The 19,495-nt window shown below is 45.7% G+C and overlaps 5 protein-coding genes across 6 annotated transcripts; 2 read left to right on the top strand and 3 right to left on the bottom strand.

Moving 5' to 3' along the window:
- Positions 1-519: 519 nt before the first annotated feature.
- GL218_05580 (uncharacterized protein) lies at positions 520-1,558 on the top strand (the record flags this gene model as incomplete). The annotated part of the gene is made up of 2 exons (XM_033582250.1): positions 520-1,000; positions 1,167-1,558. The coding sequence occupies 2 exons, from the start codon at positions 520-522 to the stop codon at positions 1,556-1,558; spliced, it is 873 nt and encodes a 290-aa protein (XP_033434956.1).
- Positions 1,559-2,868: 1,310 nt separating this feature from the next.
- Positions 2,869-4,229, bottom strand: GL218_05579 (uncharacterized protein; the record flags this gene model as incomplete). Its single annotated transcript, XM_033582249.1, has 2 exons — positions 2,869-3,868; positions 3,916-4,229. The coding sequence occupies 2 exons, from the start codon at positions 4,227-4,229 to the stop codon at positions 2,869-2,871; spliced, it is 1,314 nt and encodes a 437-aa protein (XP_033434251.1).
- A 1,793-nt stretch (positions 4,230-6,022) lies between these two features.
- GL218_05578 (uncharacterized protein) lies at positions 6,023-9,878 on the top strand (the record flags this gene model as incomplete). Its single annotated transcript, XM_033582248.1, has 2 exons — positions 6,023-6,698; positions 8,869-9,878. The coding sequence occupies 2 exons, from the start codon at positions 6,023-6,025 to the stop codon at positions 9,876-9,878; spliced, it is 1,686 nt and encodes a 561-aa protein (XP_033434252.1).
- Positions 9,879-10,246: 368 nt separating this feature from the next.
- GL218_05577 (uncharacterized protein) lies at positions 10,247-11,726 on the bottom strand (the record flags this gene model as incomplete). Its single annotated transcript, XM_033582247.1, has 2 exons — positions 10,247-10,599; positions 10,667-11,726. 2 exons carry the CDS (start codon positions 11,724-11,726, stop codon positions 10,247-10,249), a joined length of 1,413 nt encoding a protein of 470 aa, XP_033434255.1.
- Positions 11,727-13,877: 2,151 nt separating this feature from the next.
- Positions 13,878-15,919, bottom strand: GL218_05576 (uncharacterized protein; the record flags this gene model as incomplete). 2 transcript variants are annotated; one of them, XM_033582245.1, is made up of 4 exons in its annotated part: positions 13,878-14,125; positions 14,188-15,152; positions 15,204-15,771; positions 15,850-15,919. In XM_033582245.1, the coding sequence occupies 4 exons, from the start codon at positions 15,917-15,919 to the stop codon at positions 13,878-13,880; spliced, it is 1,851 nt and encodes a 616-aa protein (XP_033434257.1). The 2 variants fall into 2 exon arrangements, with proteins under 2 accessions (XP_033434257.1, XP_033434256.1); XM_033582246.1 differs by lacking the exon at positions 13,878-14,125 and having other exon boundaries at positions 14,177-15,152; positions 15,204-15,597.
- Between the last annotated feature and the right edge of the window lie 3,576 nt (positions 15,920-19,495).

Below are 19,495 nucleotides of genomic sequence, written 5' to 3'. Positions count from 1 at the left end.
ATACGTGCAAGGACATAGGACAGGTGAGTAGATGTATTCTTCTCTTGTTTGCTTTACATATTACCTTAGTAAGAGGTACTATATCTACTCAGACCCTGATGGCAATAGATATTTGAAGCTACTTTAACTTGGTTAGTGGTTACACTGTTACCTCTCCTAATTTTCATTTCTTATAGGTTTATAACTTATTTGATGTAGCTGCGAAAACTATATGATCCAATTGCGGCCGATTTAATCCCATCTTCCTAGATCAGAGGAAACCAATCACCTCCAAACGAAGTTTATCTCAACCAGCTAGTATGCTACTCACTTACGCACTTGTTTATTTCCTCTAATAAAGTAACAGCTCTACGATTAGTCTAAAACATTTTCATTGTGGTGTGGAGATAGAGTATCTAGGGGTACTGTTATTGAATGATACATTATATCTCTAGCTTGGCTGTATCACGGGTCGTTGTCACAATTTTATTAATCAGATAGGTACCTACACCTATCTATCAGAACTGCTACGTCGACACAATGGACCCCATAGATGCGAATGAGGAATCTATACAAGACCTCGACAACGAAATTGATAATGCTGAAAACGAAACGGCTGCACAGGAGTTTAGCAGTACTAACGAGCTAGCCACTGACAACTTTACTTCTACACCTCTTAATCCGGGACATAGTGATACTATAACAGCCGAGAACGAGTCAAACCAATCAACCGAAAATATAACTGTTTCTCTTTCTTCTAGCATAGAGGTCAATGCCCCTGTATCCCCTGAACCAGAAGAGCTAGAAGATAGTGCTCAGGTAGTCGGGGAATCGCATCAAACGGAAATCAACACGTCTGTACTTACTTCTCCTAATTCGCCCAGTTCGCCGGCCAGCGATTCTTCGTCCAACACGCTAGTGAACAGTGATGACTTATATCAATCATCTGTCGACGCGTCTATTTTGACCCCTCCAAATTTTGCGTCGATTTCTGCTAGATCGGATGTCAATTCACTTGAATGTGCGCCAATATCTGCGCAATCTTCTTCTGATACCTCAGGTTCCACTGACACTTCCACAACATATACTGTGACCACGGAATCCTCCGCATCAGTATTTTTCTTGTTTCGAGAACCCTCACAGTATGAACAATTTTTCCGCGTCCGCGAACGCTACGACAAGAACAGGTTCAGTCAGATTTTCGAACATTGCCGCCGTCCAACATCCCGACGGCACCACGTCCCAACAACCTGCAAATCTTCCTCCGTTTTCTCCCCCTCAAGTCTCGATGTCAGATCCAACTCAACCGGAACCCGATCCTGAAGCCGATGCTGCTGCACCACCTCCTGGCGGACCGCCCCCGGCTCCTCCTGTGGTACCGGCTGCAGCTGCAGCACCAGATCCCAACCAGAATGTCGCTTTCCCCCCTTTTGTTCCCCCTTTTCCAGCTTCCGCGCAGCCCGCAGCTACCGCGTATCCCCCGTTTAATCCTCCTCGTGTCGTATCAAATATCGTCCCTCCGATCGGACCCAGCGCTAGTCCCGCCATACCGAATTTCAGCGGCCTATCATTATCCTGAACGGGTGAGTGCTTCCTTACAAGGCGAAACCCGTCTTCACAAAACAAGAAACAGGCCTAGCTAATTGAAGCACAGCACTCCTACTCCCGTCCCTATTCAGGCAGTCCCCTTTGGTAATAGGAATGTCAACCCCCAGCAACAGCAGCAGCAGCAACAACACAGCAACAACAGCCTTATCTCTGGATCAACCCACCGATGGTAGCTCCTTCAGTACCTGCCCCACAGCCTGGTACTCAAGGTTCGTGGAGTAAGTTCCTAGAAAGACAAAATCCTATTTTTGAGCCTATCTCCTAGTAGATATTCATATACCAATAGACGAACCAAGCTGACATTAATCCAGGCTACCCCAGTCAATCGCCCTTCTGGGCCGGTGCGATGGCCAACCAGACAAACCCTCCTCCGCAGTTCTACACGGCGGAGCAAGCATACGTCGCGGAACCTGCTTACATTGTGGGCGCACCGCCGCAGCCGCCGCCTGCCCCGAGCCCGCAAGTACAGTATTATGTTAATGGTACGACGGGGCCGTTTGTGTATTACATGCAGTAAATACAGCGGTATTTTTATAGCATAAATATGGTGCTGATGGAATTCTAAATAAGAGAGAAAGAAAGTCGAGGACATACCAAGCGCGAAAAATTAGGTAACTGTTACAATGGAGATGAAAGTAGCATGCGATGGTTTATTTTTCAGACGAGAGTGTATCTCTTAATGAGCGAAAATAGCGACATTCTACAGTTAATACGATGGATATAGCCAGATGGGAGAGGCAGAAATATACTGCCATTTTTACCCCAGATCGGACACATAATAAGTAATCGCCTATTCTACTTTCTACTCCCCCCTTTTTCAATGTTAGGGATAGAAAGTTATGCTTCGTTGTATTTGGTAATTTTAGAGTAAACAGTACTATTTAAATCGACTGAACTACCGCCATAAAAGCGGCGTTCGCTAGTTTATAATCGAATCACGTCGTTCCAGGTCGACTATAGTAGATAGGGGTATAAATAGGGGTAAGATATACAGTGTTGTATTACGAATAGCACTGTGGTATGATACTCAGCTGCCCCTTAACTCCGCGGCTGGAACACTCTTCCACGACAAGTATGTTGGCAAGATAGGCGGCGGATTCATCCCCACTAAATTACATGAGATCTCATCGTCCCTACGGTAGACATAGCAAGAGGTGTCATAGAATCTGCTGCCGGAACCTGTGAAGATAATTCTGTAATTTATTTTCAGCCATCAGACCCATGCTTTTTTTTTTTCGAAGGAAAACGAGAGTAAAAGGGGCAGGGCAAGAGAGATAAAACTTACGGATTCTCAGGGTCCTTGTCATCGCAGAACCACGTGTGGTTAATCGCAATATACCCCGTCGCGAGATCGAGCTGCCACTTGCAATCCAGGGACTGGCGCGCCCACGCACCAGACGACTGGTCCCCCGCAACATAATCCTTGCACTCGTACCAGCGCGCGGGATCGCTCGTAGGTAGATACGGGGTCGTCTCCAAACCCTCGTACTTGACGGATTGGTACCCGTCAATCGCTATGAACTGGATGCCGAACCGCACGGTCGTTTTTAACGAGTCCCCGAATGTAGGCGCCGCGTACAGCGCGTCCGAGGAAAACCCCATCTGCCATTGCGTCGAGAGCGCGGAGGCTATCGTGCAGCTGTACCCCGAGGGGGCGAGCTCGAAGAAGACGTCTGGAGCTAAGTTGGTGCGCTCGGTCACGGCACCGTGGACGGTTAGGGGGAGCTGGGTTTGGTGGCAGGTTCGGATGGAGGTGTTAGTTGCGGTGTTGTTGTTCCACGAGCACTCTAGGCTCGTGTCTACGTCTCCGACTGCGCGGAACTTGGCCGGGGGGCTGTCGTTGTTCCCGTTGCAGTACCATCTCTGGTCTATTGAGAAGACGCCTGTCAGCGGGTTTAGCTTGATCATGGAGATGATGCGGTAGTCGTCGAAGGGCGAACGTGATAGGGCGCAGCCCCACCAGCGCTCGTAGCCGTATCGTCCGTCGCGGTTGAGTTCTTCGCCGTCGCCGGTGCATGTTAGGTTGAAGCCTGTCGAGGGGTTGTGGAAGGTCGCCGTTAGGTCCCCGGCGTTGTATCCGTTGCGCCATCTCTCGTTCCATAGCCAAGAAGTCACTATCCAAGTAGGCGCCTCGGAAGTTTCGAGGCAGCCGGGGTGGTTTACGCCTTCGGGGGCGACGTTTGGACTTAGTTCGATTGGCTCGGTTAGTGACCCTTTAATGTAGGTTGGCTTGTCAGATTTGATGTCGATGGATGCAGTGCCAAATGCTCGAAATGTAACGCTGGAGCAGTTAGCTTAAGACCTTTCCCCGGGATCGGCTAGGCGTACTCTTTTGGATACTTTTCTCCTCCGTTGCAAATCCATGTTTGGTTAATCGAGAGCTGACTCGTCTCTTCAGTGAACCTTACTTCCGTTGAACTACCATCGCAGGTAGACCAATATCCCCCTTTAGTGATACACGCCACCGTCTGATTGTTAGCATGGTTGCTCAAGCTGAAACTCAAAATCGTCCCATCATCGCCCTTCTCATGAGTAACGTTCTGCACGTCCCAGTTAGGATAACTGAAAGACGTGCCAATACAGGGAGTGGGATTCCACGGCGTGCCTAAGGCTTCCTTCTCAGAAGGTGGGATTATATCCATAGTGTCAGAGTTCCAGACCGGGGTTACATAGTCCCCATCGAATGACGATATCTTGTTGTCTGCCGCTGTACATCTTGTCTGTGTAGGATCGTCAACGCAATCCAAAAGCCCGGTAAGGTCAGTCCTCGCCGATGAAAAGTAAGATAGGCTGCCAAATATATCAGCTCTCTGTCATATTAAACCCGCTTAAGGGGTACACTATGGGACCTACGGATGCGTCTTGTTTTCGACATCACATATCCACATCTGGTTAATCTCGACCTCGCTAGCGGACGCTGTATATTTGAATATGGTCTTCGGGGTTACCGCATCCTTATCACCAGCACATCTGTTCCACATCGGCTCGTTCGGATCCTGCAAGTAGGGCGTCGTACACGAAGTCGTCTCGTTATTCGCAATGTCGTGTAGGATGAAGTGTGCCATGCTCCTGTCACCTGCTTCTATACTCGTTCTGTTGAACTGGAAGGCGGAAAGTTTATAGGTGGGTTTCTTGAAGCCCCCTTTGCATGGGCTTGCGATTGCATGCGTGCCGTTTTGACTCTGCCAAGTGCTCCTCGCTCGGTTCAGATTTTCAAATGCTCGGAGTTGTGCATTTGAAAGATTGTTCAGTTTTGCTTTTCCTCTAAGATATGTTTAGCGAATCAAACCTAATTGGGATTTCCTTCGAGAATTTTACATACGGTTTAGTATTAGAGCCCCCATGGACACTACATAATACTGGTAGAACCAATTGCAGAACAATCAGGCCAACTAGATGTAAGAAATGCATGACTATCTCTCCTGAACAGCTTATGACTAGCGCTTCGTCTTGAGGGACGAGTTGATAGAATATTCACCAACTAGGTCCGCTATACTATTATCGAACTGGCATTGTGGAAGAACATGTTGGCTCCTAGTAAGAATATAGTATGCAGGTAGATAAGTAGGTATTTCTGGAACGCTACAATCATTTTCACATAAGCTATTAGCTATACGGAGTGTTTATCAGCTATTTTTATTGATACTACAGTAATATATAGCCGACATGCGAGAAGGTAGCATCCCAGGAAACCAATATGAGAGATGGATAAATCAAGCTAGGATCAGCAGGCTGAATCATAAGTGATCTGATTAAAATTCGTGTTCTAGATGCCGTGATACTAATTAATTAACCTAAGAGAAATATGGTTTATCCTATAATTAGTTAGACTAAGATCTACGTCTAAAAGTTGCTTGAGAAGATGTATTAGGTAGTTAGTTGAAAATTCCACATAGTTGAGGTGGGGCCATTTTCAAAGGGGTATAAAACTACCACAGACAAAAATAAATAGATTAATGTTGAACATCTTGTTGTTGATTATAGATAATCATAAATACCTGAAGATTATTAAATTGCTTGGTTAGCAATTAATATGGATTTTCGGTGATGTTGATGAAAGACTATGTACCTGGTACTTTACTATTGAAGTCCCACGATCTTAGAAGTTGAATGTCCAGTACAATACTTACAGCAACTTCTTCAATTATATACCTAATATATAACATGCAAATGTGCCTTATGCACTTCCCAGTATAGGTACCTACATGTATGTATGGTCGTTACCCCGCAGACGGGTTCGGAGCTGCCTCGTGGAACGTCCAGTACTTCATCGTTTGGAAACAGGCACCAAGCAACTGCTGTGTTGTCAGGTATCGCTAACAGCCATTTGGTCAAGTTAAAATTCCTTAAAAATCTTAATAAGTTCCCTCTCTAATCCCTTTTTTGAACCAACTTCTTCGCTCCCTCTACATCTCAAACCCACCTGTCTTCAGTCATGACTGATACTAAACCCACAATCTTGGTGTTCTGCTGCGGAGAGCTAGAAGGCGGCCTTAAGAAGATCAAGGAGAAAGCTAATATCTACCAAGCCTCCTACTCAAAGCACAATGCCCCGGCGAAGCTTCTAAGCGAACATCCGTCAGCTCGGGCCATCTGGATCGTTGACCCCGATATTGCAACCCCGAAATATAAAGATCTGTCCAGCAAAGTTGTCAACTATGTCCGAAATGGAGGGACCGTTATCTTAGGTGGCTTCTTCTCAACGGGCATTACACCTCCCGACTTCAACAAGTGGATGAAAGACGTGTGGGACTTGCCTTGGCGATATGGCCAATATGAGACAACTACAGTTGTCTTCCAAAGCTCTGCCGTTGGCCCTCGGACCTTCTGGCGGGACGGTCTAGCAGCTGCATATACTCAGAAAGGAGTTTTCCTCAAAAATGTATCTCCTGCCGACTCGTGGTATGCTTCGCCCCCGGGATCGACCAGCGAGTCTCGTGTTTTCGGTCCCGTTCCCATCGAGGCCCAGACATCTATCGCGTTTGGCAGGGTTGGCAAGGGTTGGCTGGGATGGACAGGCGATATCCATAACCGAGAGGAGACTGCTTCCGCTGTGCGAGCAATGATGGGACTGAATATGGGAGAGGAGGAAGACCACCTATATCTCCCTGGTATTTTACACCAAATGGTTTTGGAAGGATAGACTGATAGGGTGAGAATTGGTTTGACCCGAATGTATTATTGTCAGGGGTAAATTTTTGGACTTTCATGTATGCCAATGACACTAGGTAATTCACTATATATTTCTAGTGAAATCTAGTTCTTTGTTTTTGTTTCTTTTTAGTCCTGATATTCTCGAAGGTTTAAATGACGTAGGTGATGTCGTCGCGTCCATTACACGATGTACTACCGAATAGCCGCTGTAGTGTTACAGATGAAAGCATATCGACGGCTCAAGCTTCATAAAAGTATTACAAATTCTAATATTGCGTAGGGTGCGCCAGGTACTTGAATTTGATATCTGTCCAATCAAATACTTACACAACCGAAATGAATAGCTTATGTCCCGTTATTACATGCATGGAAACAGCAAAGAAGTACAATGCCGTTGCTCGAAAAATAGGTAAGGTAGCTTCGTACATTTGGAAGGTGTGTATGTACCTATGGAATTCACTACTTCCGCCAGGTAGCTGTGCTACCTACCTCATGTAAGACCTACATGTAAGCAGGTGCTAATGTTGGAACTTAGAACTGTTGTTCTTACCTGTACGTTCCATCAACATCTACTTTAGGATTTTCCAAACTAAGATTAGTTGAGATTCTATCAAATCAATGCCAATTCAAAAAAGAGGCAAGACTGTCATAATTCTGATACATCGTCTTTCGTTTCCACCTAGTTTTATGAAGAGCTGCCGGTATCCATGTCCACACTGTGAATATTGTGCCAATTTACCTGATGTAAGGGAGTACTCAGGGACAGAGGAAAATTTGGAGACAAACTACTAAAAATTCACTTACCAATAATCCAGGACAACACATCAAGAAGGGAAGTATCGTGGAAACAGAAAAAGAGTATTTAAAGGTTATGGTATCGAGCTATCCTGCTGCATGAATCGCGGCCTAGATCTACGATCTGATGGAGTAACCAAAGGTCACCAACGGTCGGATAACTTGATTAATGGTCCTGCTAACCCACTCTATCTTTATTCCATACCGAATCCCTACATCCTTTCAGAGCGAAAAAAGTAGTAGAAAATTCTATCCCAATATGCCACGTTCGGGGTTGGGTCCAGGAGATCTCATGGCAGTGAACCCGGAATATTCTCATGGAAACGCCAACGCGCAGCAAGGTGAGGGCACGCAATCACACCTTCCAGCAGCCGCTTTACATCCTAGAGACAGCCTACCAATTTGGAAATGGAGAGCATTGCTTGTGGCCAATGGTTTCCTAACCATAATGCATGGTAAGTTCCCGTTCCATTACTCTTCTCCATTCTGCCCCTATCACAGGTAGATACTTACCTACGAGATAATTAGGATACGATGTCAGCAATGTCGCCAATATCCAGTCATCTATTTACAAAGCTTTCGGGCATATCGAACTACTGTCTTGGGTTGCACTCAGCTATTCGGTTTGCAATATCGCCTTGATTCCCCTGGGTCGTAAACTTTTCAAGTTCGGAGACTTCAAGACGCTGTGTCTAGCATCTATGATGTTCGTCATTGGAGGCTCCGCCCTCTCCGGTGCTGCTCCTAATATCGAGTGTATCATCGCTGGACGTGCTGTGATGGCCTTGGGCTCAAGCATCATATACCAAGGGTATAGTCTAATCCTTTGATAGGTTTTAATTATAACTTTCTAACAACTATCATAGGATCCTGAGTTTTAATATCATCTTTACCTACCCTCATGAACTTGGCCTCGTACAGGGTTTTATCGGTGCTTGCTTTGCCATGGGTCTAGTACTAGGTCCGATTATCGGTTCGTCTCATTATAATTCTTAAAACTCCATGGTTCCTATCTTTCAGCATGCGATAACTGACACGTATTTTAGGGGGCGCCTTTGCCAACAATTACCATACTACATGGCGATGGGTAATTATGTCCCATACTCTATAATTAAGTGGAAAGGACTAACTAATACCACCAGGCATTTTATTTAGTAATACCACTCTGTGTCATTAGTTTGGTACTTCAAGTTCTCTTCTACCCTCGTTATAGTATGCCGACTACTAAAGCAACATGGACGCATATCAAGGAGGTCGACTGGATAGGGAATCTACTGCATATAGGATCCTGTCTCCTCTTTGCAATCAGCTGTACATTTATCGGGTCGACAGGGACCTGGGGCATTAACTCCGGCATCGCCACCTGGATCCTTTTCACCTTCTTTGTGATCACATATGTTCTGCAACAGGCATATAATCTTGGTACAACACCCGAGAATCGCTTGTTATCCCCTAGCTCACTCCTTCGCAACCGGACTATCCTTCTCACTTGGATCTGCACGTTCTGTGCCGCCGCGTCGTACGGCGCTACATTATATTATGTGCCCATATACTTCGCCTTTAGGCACGGGTTAGATCCGCTTGCGGCTGCAACCCGATTACTGCCTTTTATTGGCGTTTTCATATTTACTATCATGCTATGCGGCCGTCTACTCCCTACACTTCGATTTTATAAATCCTTCTTCGTCGTCGGATCTGCTCTTCTTCTAGTGGGCGGAGGTCTATTCCAGATGTTAAGCACCAATATGTCTGAGTCAGCTGTCATGGGCTTCGAAAGCGTTGTCGCCGCTGGGCTCGGCATCATCTGGCAGTTAGGAGTACCAGTATGCACAACCTTCCTACCCAGCACCGAGGACCGCCTGGATCTTGCTCTACTAAGCAACATGGCGCAATTAGGCGGCATTGCGGCCTCGCTTTCTATCGCAGGGATGGTCTATCAGAGTACGGGCTTCCAGTCACTAAAAGATTCCGTCGGAGGCATGGGGTTCTCCGATGGGAGTATCCGCGAGCTACTCTCGGGCGTTGAGTCACCAATTCTAAAGGATGCCGATCCGAGGGTGCTACGATTGGCTGTAAGAGCCATCGTCGACGCCATTAGGGCATGCTTCATCATTCCGCTCACTGCCGGTTGTATATCGTTCCTTGCAGCTTGGAGCATGAACTGGGAAGCTCTCGAGTTCAATCAGCCTACTAGGCAACGACATGTACGGCAATCAGGGGATACCCAGCTTCGCCATCAAAGATCTGATGCCGAATTTCTACTGGATGATCTGAATACTCGAGGCGAGGGTGCAGGTGGTGTGTTGAATTCGCTCGCCGCAGTGCATATTGATAAGAGATAAGTAGCAACCCGTCCCCAAGTCGAACTTCGATGGTGTTATAAACTAAAGTCTATACGTGAAGAAACGAAAGTTCTCACGAGCTATCATGTCTACTTCGAGATGTAGCATTCACTTATTGGAGAAGCTTTATAATTGGAAGAAGTTAAGCATTAAATGATAGCTTAGAGCTGCAGTTCTGTCTCTAACCAGAGCATTTTACTATACGCACACAGTTTACGACTTTTTCTTATTGTACACGCTGCATACGCTTAGTCCTCAAGCTAACTACTTCCATAGAGTTTACATAGCCTATCACCCCATTCCATGATATATGTCCGTCTTTAGATTACAGAATTACAATAATTAATGCGTCGTAAGATCTATCCGACCTATTCCATCGGAATAGCGGCACCATCCACCCAGCTAGAAGATGTAAGTCGCTTCTCGCGAATTAGGCCTTTATATTGGTAATAACAACGCCTCATATCAGTCTGGTCCGCCAGGTTTATCTGCGAAGGCTGATCGCCGGCCTGCTCGGTCAAGCACGCAATGTCCGTGCCGACGTCGGCGTCACCCACCTCTTGGGGACCCTGCCATTCATTATCGTCTCCCTGCCAGACCGATTGGATTTTGTTGCTTGCGTCTTGGTACAGGATCCACGTGTTCGTCGTGTTGCTATTCAGCCGCGCAATTGCGAATGCTGCGATAGACGTTCCCACGGGAATCATGACGCCGGGCGTCCCTACATGGTCGTTAATACACGAAGAAGCTAACATCGGGGTTAAAGACGTTGAAAGGGTTCTACATACCGAAATACCAAGCTACGCCCGTATCGAAGCCGCCGAATGGAAATAGAGAGAGAAGGCCCTTTGAATCGCGGTATGCAAGGCCTGCTGTATATGGGGTTTGAAAGCTATTCAGCATGGGCACTAGACCGATGCCAGAGTTGGCATCACCCAGCGGAATATCATCCGGGTTATCCCAGCCGTGCACAGTGTCGTTGAACCAGCCGCTGCCATGTCCGTCGTAAACTAGGCGATGGAACGAAGTGTTCGTGTTCTGATAAATCACGTACGGCCAATAGGCGGTCATCCGAGAGCCACTCGGGACGGTGAAAGGCGTCCGATCCGAATTAATGCTATCGATCTTGGGCACCGTCTCATCTTCAAAGAAGTTGACTCCTTGGAACGTCGATGATGGATCTAAGTAAAAGAACTCAAACTGTGGGAACTGCAGGTAAATTGTCGCAGCAATAGGCGTTCCGGGCTTTGCATCTAGGTCGTCGAAGACTAGCGGGGTTGACCATTGACTGCTGCTGCTGCTGTACCGCGATGTGCGAATTTTGTTATCGCCTCCTTGCCAGAATAGCCGCGAGGTGAAGCCGTTGCCTTGTATGCGCCGGCCCGTCACAGTGAGCCTTGTATTGGGCCGTACTGCTGTTGTGTTCACGCTTTGGCTGCTGCTGCCGCTTGATGTGGACGTTGGGTTTGGCGAAGATGAGCTTGAAGATGCCGGTTCTGAGGATATATCTGACTTATCGTTTGAAGTTGCTTTGCTTCCTAAGACACCGCCGACTACCGCACCCACGATCACAGCCAGAACAACTAAACCTCCGATTAATAAGTATAGCTTCCTCCGTTCACCATTTTCTCTCTGGACTGGCGGCTGCGGTGGTAGTTCTTTCGGACTATACGCTCCATAGACCTGGGGTTGGTTGTACGGACTGGGATTGCCCTTGAAAGGTATAATTCCCGGATCAGATACGAGAGCGGGATATGTCTCCCTCTGTGAATATACGACTTCCGGGTCACTGGGATAGACGATTTCGAGTCCGGGCTGCGAGACCCTATGGTCTAGAGGCTCATTCATGGCCCGCCTTCTTTATCCTTTTACGATTAATTTGTGGCAGCCTCAAATTTTGTGCCACTTCGCGATTGCTATCGAGTAGGACAAGAAGATATCGACAGTCGTCCCAGCATTATGACATAATGCGAACAAATAATTTCTAACAAACAAAAAAAAACGAAGATGAGGAAAGCAGTTGTACGACCTGATGTACCTATACACACCTAGCAAGCTAGTGAAGAGAATAGATGTGCAGCCCAATTAAGGATGATACAGGGGGATTAAACCAACGTAGGACTACCAGGGGTTTGCCAATGATGGCATCCGCATAGGGCTCAATCTCTCCCATTTAGGAAGTAAGGGAGCGGCGCAGCAAGCTTCTCCAATCAAGACTGCAGTCGACGCCAAGCTACCTCTATGTAAGAATTTAAAACATTCGGCTTTAGGCGAATCGTCTACGATGATTTGGCTCCACCTAGACAGATCGCGCTTATATTCGATCTTTTTCTGTTTAGAATTGCTTGGTTGAGTTTAGAAATCTGGCACAGCAATATTTCTCCATAGGGCTATACTAATTCCATAGCCACACGGACTTGACTACCTAATAACTCGGATGGTCTACGGTTAATCAGACCGGAATAGCCAAGATCAGCTGAATTAGCTGAAGGATATATTTGGTAAGCAGTGTTTCATATATGCAGCAGAGCCTCTTAACTTAAGAGTCTTAAGTAAAGCCACCACCACAGGAGAGAGTATTTAGACCGGTTGCTCGACCGATAGGAAATCGTTGCGACTGTAAAAAATCTTATGGACCTTGGTTTGATTCCATTTGGCTCGACGGCTATGGATAGATGAAAAAAAAAAACAAGGAGTGAAATGTTCTACATGTTTGGATTAGGTAGTTGAATCCTGCATGAAGACTTGGCAAATCCACCAAGTTATTATTACACTATGCCCGCTAGAATGAAGCCATAAACCTATGGCCTCTATTAACTCGAAAGTTAATACAGACAATAGAGATGTAAGTGTGTATACATTTAACTTCTTAAGGCCAGTGTACGTAAGTATGCATATCTGTAGATATACTCATACAAACGATATCAATTCTTACTAACTATGTGTATTCTACTAGGTAACCCCATTTCGGTAAACTTAGATACCTGTCAAGCTCAAGTAACCTTACATAGGTTGGGTACCCAAGGTGGTATTTTGGCAGGGGTCTACGAGCAAACATGGCAAGTAAATGCGAGATGATTGAAACCCACCCAAGAGAGACTTATCCTATCCATCATTGGCCTGTGGATTTATTCTAGAATAATTGGGGTTGGGTGGCGATGGGCATTTAAAACATAACCCAACCCATCGAGCGAGTTAGTTGACATTTAACATCAGCGGCAGGTAGGTACATCATGTTTTATAGTCGAAATCTGAGTTTTTAAGTCGTCTAAGAATTATCTGCGTCTCTGATATGTAGGCATACATAAGACAACTCCTTGAAGCTGCGATGCACAGTAAGTATGTGTTTTGAAGTATCCCATATCCCCTGTAGCTTGGAGCGAGTAGTCGGTCGGCCTTTGTGAACGACACAAAAGGGCTGTATCACATACCTAACGTAGTCCTGGAGGCAAGGGGGAAAGGGTAGGCTGGGTAGGAGCTTCACGTAACGAAAATGTTTAATGGATGCTGCAAGACATACAATCAGTCTGTCTAATGAATCTAACACTGACATAGTAAGAAAATTGGTATGAATCACTAATAGGAAATACAATGCAAGGCATATGCACAGAAGCACATTACAAATCAACAGCAGACCAAATTATCCACATGGTATTATCATAATATTTTCCAGCCAAATTGCAAATTGCAAGAGCATTAGCTAGCCTAAAGATCTAAAACATATACATAAAAAACAGCAAAAGGGGTATCCGTAGTCTTGATTCGCGGAATTCCAACGAACATCATCGTCATTATGCATAGGTAGGTATATAGCAGAACTCATCAACGTCAGCATCAACCTATAAGCGCGAATTGGTATCATCAATCATCAAAGCCAAGGTATCTTGCCTCCGTAGACGCCGGACCGTAAGAAAAGTTAGTTAGGCGGGTAGACCATACTTGGTCAAACCGCATCGTAGCTCCTGAACTCCAATTTTTGTATAGTTATCGGTAAGACCATCATCTACCCCTATAATCCGGTTTCCTCGCCATGTTTACAACTGGTGGGGGACCGTCTTCATCAGGGTATGGCGGCAGGGGACTCTCGGCTCTGGTAGGACGTCGGCTACCTGAAATCTGCTTTTCGGGCAGCGGAGTCTTGGGAGGTAGAGGGGGTGGCTCGATTCGGTGCGGCTGGTATGGTTTTATCATAGGCTGTGCAATATGATCTCTTTGTCTTCGTGGATACTCGTCAGCTCCCATAATCGCTATTTTATCGGTGCCAGCAGCATTCCGGTATTGTGCTGGCGTGGGGGCTGTCACCACAAACGATCCGGCTCGTCGTCTGGGGGAGGTCTGATCGCCGATAATGAGGCAGGAGGGGACGGCACCTTCTGCGGGCGGGCGGCTATTTGAGGTGGAGATGAATGGCTGGTTGCGGGCCGGAAGCGATCATCGGAACTACGAGGCGATGGCGGGTTGGCAGGACCGAGTGAAAGGTGGTCAAGGTTGTCTATGCCCGATTCGTATGATTGCCGACCCGACGGACTGTTTCGGATCGGTAATGATGTAGGGAAGTCTCCTGGAAGCTCAACCGCCAATGGCATACTTATTGATCCCATGGTCGGCTGAGACACGATGTTGGGTATGCGACCGAGCCTCTCATATCTCTGCTTTGCTTTGTGGATCTTTGCCAATTTTGTCGACGATTCCTGCACCATTTTCTGCTCGGCATCTCTAGACAGATACCTTTTCGTGCCTGTGCTGATATCGCCCAATCGATCCCACTCGTTCATAGCGAACTCTCCAACGCCGACTTCGACGTTAAATCGGTAGTAATTCTCGATATTGACACCCCTTTTCATCAATAATTCATTCTTCATACGCTCGTGAATCTTTTCGCAGCCTTCCACCTTGGAGATTAACTTTCTTCTAGCTTCTCCCCATTCGCCCATAAAGCCTTCATACCACAGGTGCTGATTTTGCTCGGTACCCTTTGGCCGTTTTCCGGTTCCTATGCTGATAAAGACGCCCACATCACGTCCCGGCCATTCGTTAACCGTAGCCTCTTCGAGAGCAACGGGGGATGGGTTAAAAGTCCCAGAACCGTCGTCATGAAATACCGTCTGCCCAATTTTAACCGGTTTGAACGCCAACCCAATCGCGCACGTTGCCCGACCGGCCTCCCAGATTCTGCAGTCGTATTCAGGGGCAGGCTCTTTTCTTGAGTCATATGAACGGAGGAGTGCAGGAGCACCGCCCCTAACTGTTCCTTTATACATAGCCGTTACAGCACTGCAAAACATTAGCGATTATACTGCAAAATTAAAAAAAAATAGTACCCACGTCTTTGTCCTATTTTCTCTCGTATCATATAATTGCGCATCGGGGTTACCCTGCCCACCGCGGAATGTTGATTTGGCCTGGCTCGCTGGACTACGTCCACTGAAACTGATGGTGCTCGCGTTGCTTTGGTGCCGTCGCGGGAAAGCACTCGAGGCCGCGCTTGTCCGCGACACGGCAGATATCGGACTGACAATATCTGCTCCAAAGTCGTTCCCCTCATCATCAGACCAAGTGTGTTCCCTTACAGCTTCCTTGATCGCGCGCTCAAGCATAGATGCCTTAAATAATGTCGAACGATATGGTATACCAGCAAAAGTCTTATCGCTCTCGAAAACCATTCTGGTCATCCGGACGTATAGTTCTTTGCACTGCTCCAGATTTAATCGGAGTCGCCCTAACATCAAAGCGATTAGGCCGCCAGTGCCGGTTCCAACTATTAAATCGAAATGATCGCATGGCTTCGGGATTTGATCTCGTTTTGGTGCTTTCCCTTCAATTTCGACGTAGGTTCGAAGCATTATTTCTTGTATGATAATAAACATAGAATAGCCGCGAACTCCTCCACCATCTGTAATCGCGCAAAGCGCCTGAGTTAGTCTTCATGTATGCCCGACATATAGTCAAGGTGGTGGGGTAAATAACTTACCCAAGCTAAGTATCCTCAACGGAGGACCTTTGGTGGTGTCTTTCCTCTTTAGATGTCCCTCCGAATCCATCTTCGTCGCGATGGAATAGAAAACTCGATCTTTAGATATGTTGACGATAAATGTGTAGATGTAGCGAAATTGTAAGTTTGACAGAAAAATATGTTGAGACCACCGCCCCGCTAAGTTCGCTACGCTCGTCTGGTGACGACGTCAGTTTACAAGGTAAATGAATTGAATGTGACTTGGGACGCCACAATCTTGTCGCAAAAGTACGTATTAATTGTCGCGTAGAAGTAATAGGAAGTGCGATAGTATAAAAAATCAATCTTTTCTTTTTAGTTAACGCTCAGTTAAATTGTATTAGAATAAGAGAGCTGAACAAGCGCTTACGATATTGACAATGTCTTTGAAGAGTGAATTGTTATTGATGGCTAAGATTCAGAGTTCTATCAAAGGCGCAAAACAGTACCTAATCTTTGTCCCGTGTGGCTGAGCATTTCAATTCATGGAAGTCCCGTCACTGTAAGGATTAGGTGCATACCTCACAAAAGACGTCACATGTACTTCGTTTAGCACAGCCAAGCCCGTAATATCCAGATATTGCTCAGAAGTGATCAGAGGTATCCACTACTTGTAGGTACCTACTAAAGATCCTCGGAAGATACGGAAGATACGGCATTGTACCTGAGTTTATGATTACATATGACTTGCTATCTGACGCTAGAGGGCTGAGTCTAAATCGAAGTTATAAACCACGTGCAGCTGCAAAAAAAAATCTTTGCATTTCCCTATATCTTGTCATCAGCTGGAGTTGTAAATTAGTTGCGATTGAGAGAAGCTATAAAAACAAATTAAATACTTATCCGTAAGTAAACGAGGATGCTCGACTTGGAAGTATCCATCTGAATCTATGCATGGATAGCATGGATACATAGCGGCAAAAGTGTATGACGTCCAATTCTTTAGCTGTTTAGCTTTTTGGCTCCCTCTTATTTAGTCACCAAATTAACGAGCTCATTGGTTGGTATCTCTTATTAGCCTACATGAATCGACGGATACATGTTGACGAAATACCCAAGATTCAAATATTGTGGCTCAGTCATAATGGTGTAATTTCATTGGCAGGAGTGAGCGAACTGAGGAGATATCATTGCCACCATGACTCTAGGTTGCATTTATTCATTAGTTTTTGGGAACTCAAGAGCTCCACTGACAAAAAAATCCTAAGAAGCTTTCTAGAAGACTTCTATGCAGGAGAATTTGATTATCCGCGCCGTAGATGAGATCGGGAAGATTATGACCTCCATCAAAAGTAGATCGCTGATATTTTCGCTAGTGATCATTCGAGGGGAACGATCTACTATATATCCCATCCAAAAGGTACGTTCCATAAAGAAGAAGGCTTTCGCATAAAAGACTAGGACTTTGCCACGTCCTATTATCGATCCTTGCATGTTTGTGTCCTAGATATCTAGAAGTTGATCATGGCTCTCCATCCCTTTTCCTTACGTGCCTATGTTTAATGTGTTCTCAAGTGGCGTTAGGTTTGTAAAGCCCGTTTGCTCAGTGCTATCCGATCACCCATTGTTAATGCGGTGAACCCAGAGGTTCCGAGAAAGGGATAGAATCTATCTTCGGCGTCTACCTAAGCATAGACATCTCATGATCACATTTTAGTTGATGTCTGTTCCTCTGTTTGATTCTGCCTGTGGGTATAAGCGTCAAACTTAAACTTCTGCTTTGTTTGCGAGGTATGCCGTAGGTAGGATTAATCTCATGTTGAACATGAGATGAGCAGATTCATGTTAACAATAGACACATACTCGACATTATCGTAGAATACTCGGTGTTGTAAATGTGAGCTATCGAAATGTTTAGCTTGACTTAGACAGTTTATAAACCGCTAAAATTGGTATAACGGCTTTCCGTAGTCTCGGGAAATACGAAATTAGTGACATTTCAATAGTGACACAGCATGGTTTGTCCCAACCAGAAACCAACAAATACCGCTAGCTCTAGGCGGCAATGCGCATTATCACCCGTTTTCGAACTTATTGGTGTGAGTGTGACTTCTAAGAGCAGGCGATACGTCGTTAGTTAGTGGATAGGATTTTGATGTTCGGCATGCACCGTTTTGACAAGACGAAGGACCTAAAAGTCCGGAAGGATTCGATAGCCCTTTTCCAGAAAGAAACGACTGGGCGGCTTTCGACAAAGTCGTCTGATATTTCTAAATTTTTGATCTCGAATCAAACGTTCACATGACTTGGATCCTATAGCATTTTCTTATTTTTCTTTCTTCTTTCCATGTATGTATTTCTCTCGCATCAACGAAATACTGTAGAAATCACCTGGAGTGTTGGCATACTTCGTATACCTGACCTAGGTAACTAAAGAGGTAAGGTGGTTCTCATTTCCAGCTTAATATTAAGGCCAGTACCTCATTAGTGATGCCGGACGAAACGTAGGGCTGCTACGTGGTTGTACAATGGTACCTTACCGCTCATTAAAGCTGAAGGAAGCGCGCTAACGTTGAGAAGGAAGGTCGTGCTCTGATTCTGGCGTGAGTAAAACCGGGAGGATTCAGGTTGTGCGACGTCGCGTCGCACTCCGCGTTGTCGAAGAACGAATCCAAATTCCTTCCCTTCACTTCCCACGTGGACAATAGATTTAGTTTGGTCTCGGCCATATCTCTGCAAGTACGGCTGAGCTATGAATAAGTTTGGTGGCGATACTTTCTTTCAACTGACTATGAAAGCGGTTACATACGGACTTGATAGAGATATCCTATCAAAGAACGGTAATCTTGCACTTCGTAAAACCTCTAGTTAATTAGCCTAGAAAGATGCAAACGTCCTAGTTTTACGGCCGGGTTAATTAAGACCGACTTGCGTGTCTTTACTCCTTTCCGGCTACGGCTACGGCTCGGTTCCGATCATATTGAATGCGTTATACCCAATTCAATGTTAGCTAAAATGTCAATCGAGTACCTAAGTGAACAAGATTTTTCTTAGCTTATGTTAGGTAGGTAGGTAAGGGACTAGCTGTCGGGATCCGTAGGCTAGTATTTCATTGACAGACCGCTAATACGTCGTGTAACTAAGTATTATCACGAACTGCTTAGGTGTATTACGGTGAGATAATTAAATTGGTTACGCAGAATCCGCTGAGTCACACTCGTAAAAAAAAAATGAATAAAAAAACATATGAATACGCGCAATAAAATCGTATCGGTATACGGAAGATCCGAGGCTTATATGAAAAGTAAGATACCTAGGTAAGCCGGGCTGGGCTCGTATGTAACGAGGATTGAAAACTGATGATTAATCTTTAGACTCATTGAGATTGAGAAGACCCGTGGACGGATTGAAACTTGAAAAAGCGGATTAAAAAGTTCGAATGGATTACCCCGAGCCTTTCCCCAGGGGGTTTGGGGAATAGCCAGGGTCCCTAGCTCTCCCCGAATTCTATTCGGCCCGTAGTGGAGATGCATAAATGGATTAGGAGGGAAGGGGCGTCACCATCAACTTCTCTTCATAGGACATTGACATCATTCCATAATCATGTACCTATCATAATTGTACATTATAGGTACTAATATCGGGTATTGTCTATTACCTAAGACACGTATTCTCTAATCTTGTA

The sequence above is a fragment of the Daldinia childiae genome (genome assembly GCF_008694065.1).
Source record: "Daldinia childiae strain JS-1345 chromosome Unknown Scaffold5, whole genome shotgun sequence".
NCBI classification, from domain to species: Eukaryota; Fungi; Ascomycota; class Sordariomycetes; order Xylariales; family Hypoxylaceae; genus Daldinia; species Daldinia childiae.
The sequence above is the reverse complement of the archived record's forward strand: the minus strand, read 5'-3'. Positions and strand labels throughout refer to the sequence as shown.